Source organism: Atta colombica, unplaced genomic scaffold (assembly GCF_001594045.1).
Source record: "Atta colombica isolate Treedump-2 unplaced genomic scaffold, Acol1.0 scaffold161, whole genome shotgun sequence".
Lineage (NCBI taxonomy): Eukaryota > Metazoa > Arthropoda > Insecta > Hymenoptera > Formicidae > Atta > Atta colombica.
In genome coordinates this window covers 449,865-451,311 of record NW_017259252.1, presented here as the reverse complement: position 1 = coordinate 451,311, position 1,447 = coordinate 449,865, and the positions used below count along the sequence as shown (strand labels likewise).

General features: G+C 29.2%; 1 protein-coding gene across 2 annotated transcripts in view; it reads left to right on the top strand.

Moving 5' to 3' along the window:
- Positions 1–1,447, top strand: part of LOC108685888 (cytosolic carboxypeptidase-like protein 5) — a 10,419-nt gene that overhangs the window by 2,440 nt on the left and 6,532 nt on the right. For both annotated transcript variants that reach the window (XM_018190898.1, XM_018190897.1), the window contains exon 3: positions 97–435. In XM_018190898.1, coding sequence (XP_018046387.1) covers positions 97–435 — 339 coding nt within the window. The remainder of the gene's footprint in view (positions 1–96; positions 436–1,447) is intronic.

The window sequence follows — 1,447 nt, the reverse complement described above, 5'->3', positions numbered from 1 at the left end:
TATATATATAAGAATATGTATCTAAGAATATAACAAGATCATAAACATGTGTAATAATTGTGTGACAAACATATAGCGTATTATTTAACATTGTAGGTTGATCAAAAAGGAAACGACTTTACTTTATCGTTCCTCTATTATACTCCAGAAAATTCAAAAGCTATTACTTATTTTGCTTTTACTTACCCATTCTCATATACAGACTTACAAAGTTATTTGAGAAAAATTGATATGAGAATGGAAAAAAGAAGTGTAATATATACAGATGATATCTATTATCATAGAGAATGTGCAATAAAATCTCTGGAAGATCGTAGATTAGATATATTAACAATAAGTTCTTATCATAACATATCAACGGAGAGAGAAGATAGACTGAGTAACATGTTTCCTGAGAAAAGTGAGGAGAGGTCTTACAAATTTCGAGACAAGAAGGTATTTTATTATAAGGATTTTTATTTTTAAAAATAAAATCTATATGTACATACAGGGTATAAATTTTAATTGACGCACTAAAAATTTCTTGAACTATTTTAGAGAAAAATGTTTCCGATAACAGTTATATGGTATGAAGGAGGACAAGATGGCTATTGGTTTGACCTTGGAAAGTTATTTGAAGGTCATATAAAGGTCATCATCAACTTCTTAAATGGAATCCCATATATTTCATTACATATTTCATTTCATCTCAAGTTTTTTTTAAGATGAATAAAAATGATCACGGATGAATTAACAAGATTATTCATAAATTATTTATTGCGCACCTCCGTTCGCGCTGACTCTCATTAGCCCATAATATTATAGTTTGTATTAATCGATTTTCATTATATATTCTTGTAGCTTGCTTCAAGAGCTTTCCAAAACACTATAATTAAGTTCATTTTTATTAGTAGTTTTATAAGTACTTTTTATAGTTATAAGGCTTCAATGGTATAATACCGCCGGCATTAGCATTATCCAAGGTGTCCGACAATTAAAACCTCTTGAATGTTATTCAGAATCATCAAATGTTATCCAAGTGATAATGCTAATGCTGGCGGTGTAATTTGCAAGTCTTATAACTCGAAAAGTATTTAATGAAAATGAATTTATAGTGTTTTAGAAAGCTCTCAAGGTAAACTACAAGAACATGCAATGAAATATATGGGATTCCATTTAAGAAATTGATGATGACTTTTACGTGACCTTAAAACAATTCTTCAAGATCAATAGCACCATCTTATCCATTTTTAAACCATATAATTTTTGTCGAAATTTTTCTCTAAAATGCACTGTTCAAGAGATATTTTATTTAGTGCGTCATTTAAAATGATACACCTTACACACACACACACGCGCGCGCGCGCGCGCACACACACACACACACACACAAAATACAATACATTGTATTTTGTGTGTGTGTGTGTGTGTGTGTTATAATTATAATTATATTATAATTATAATTATA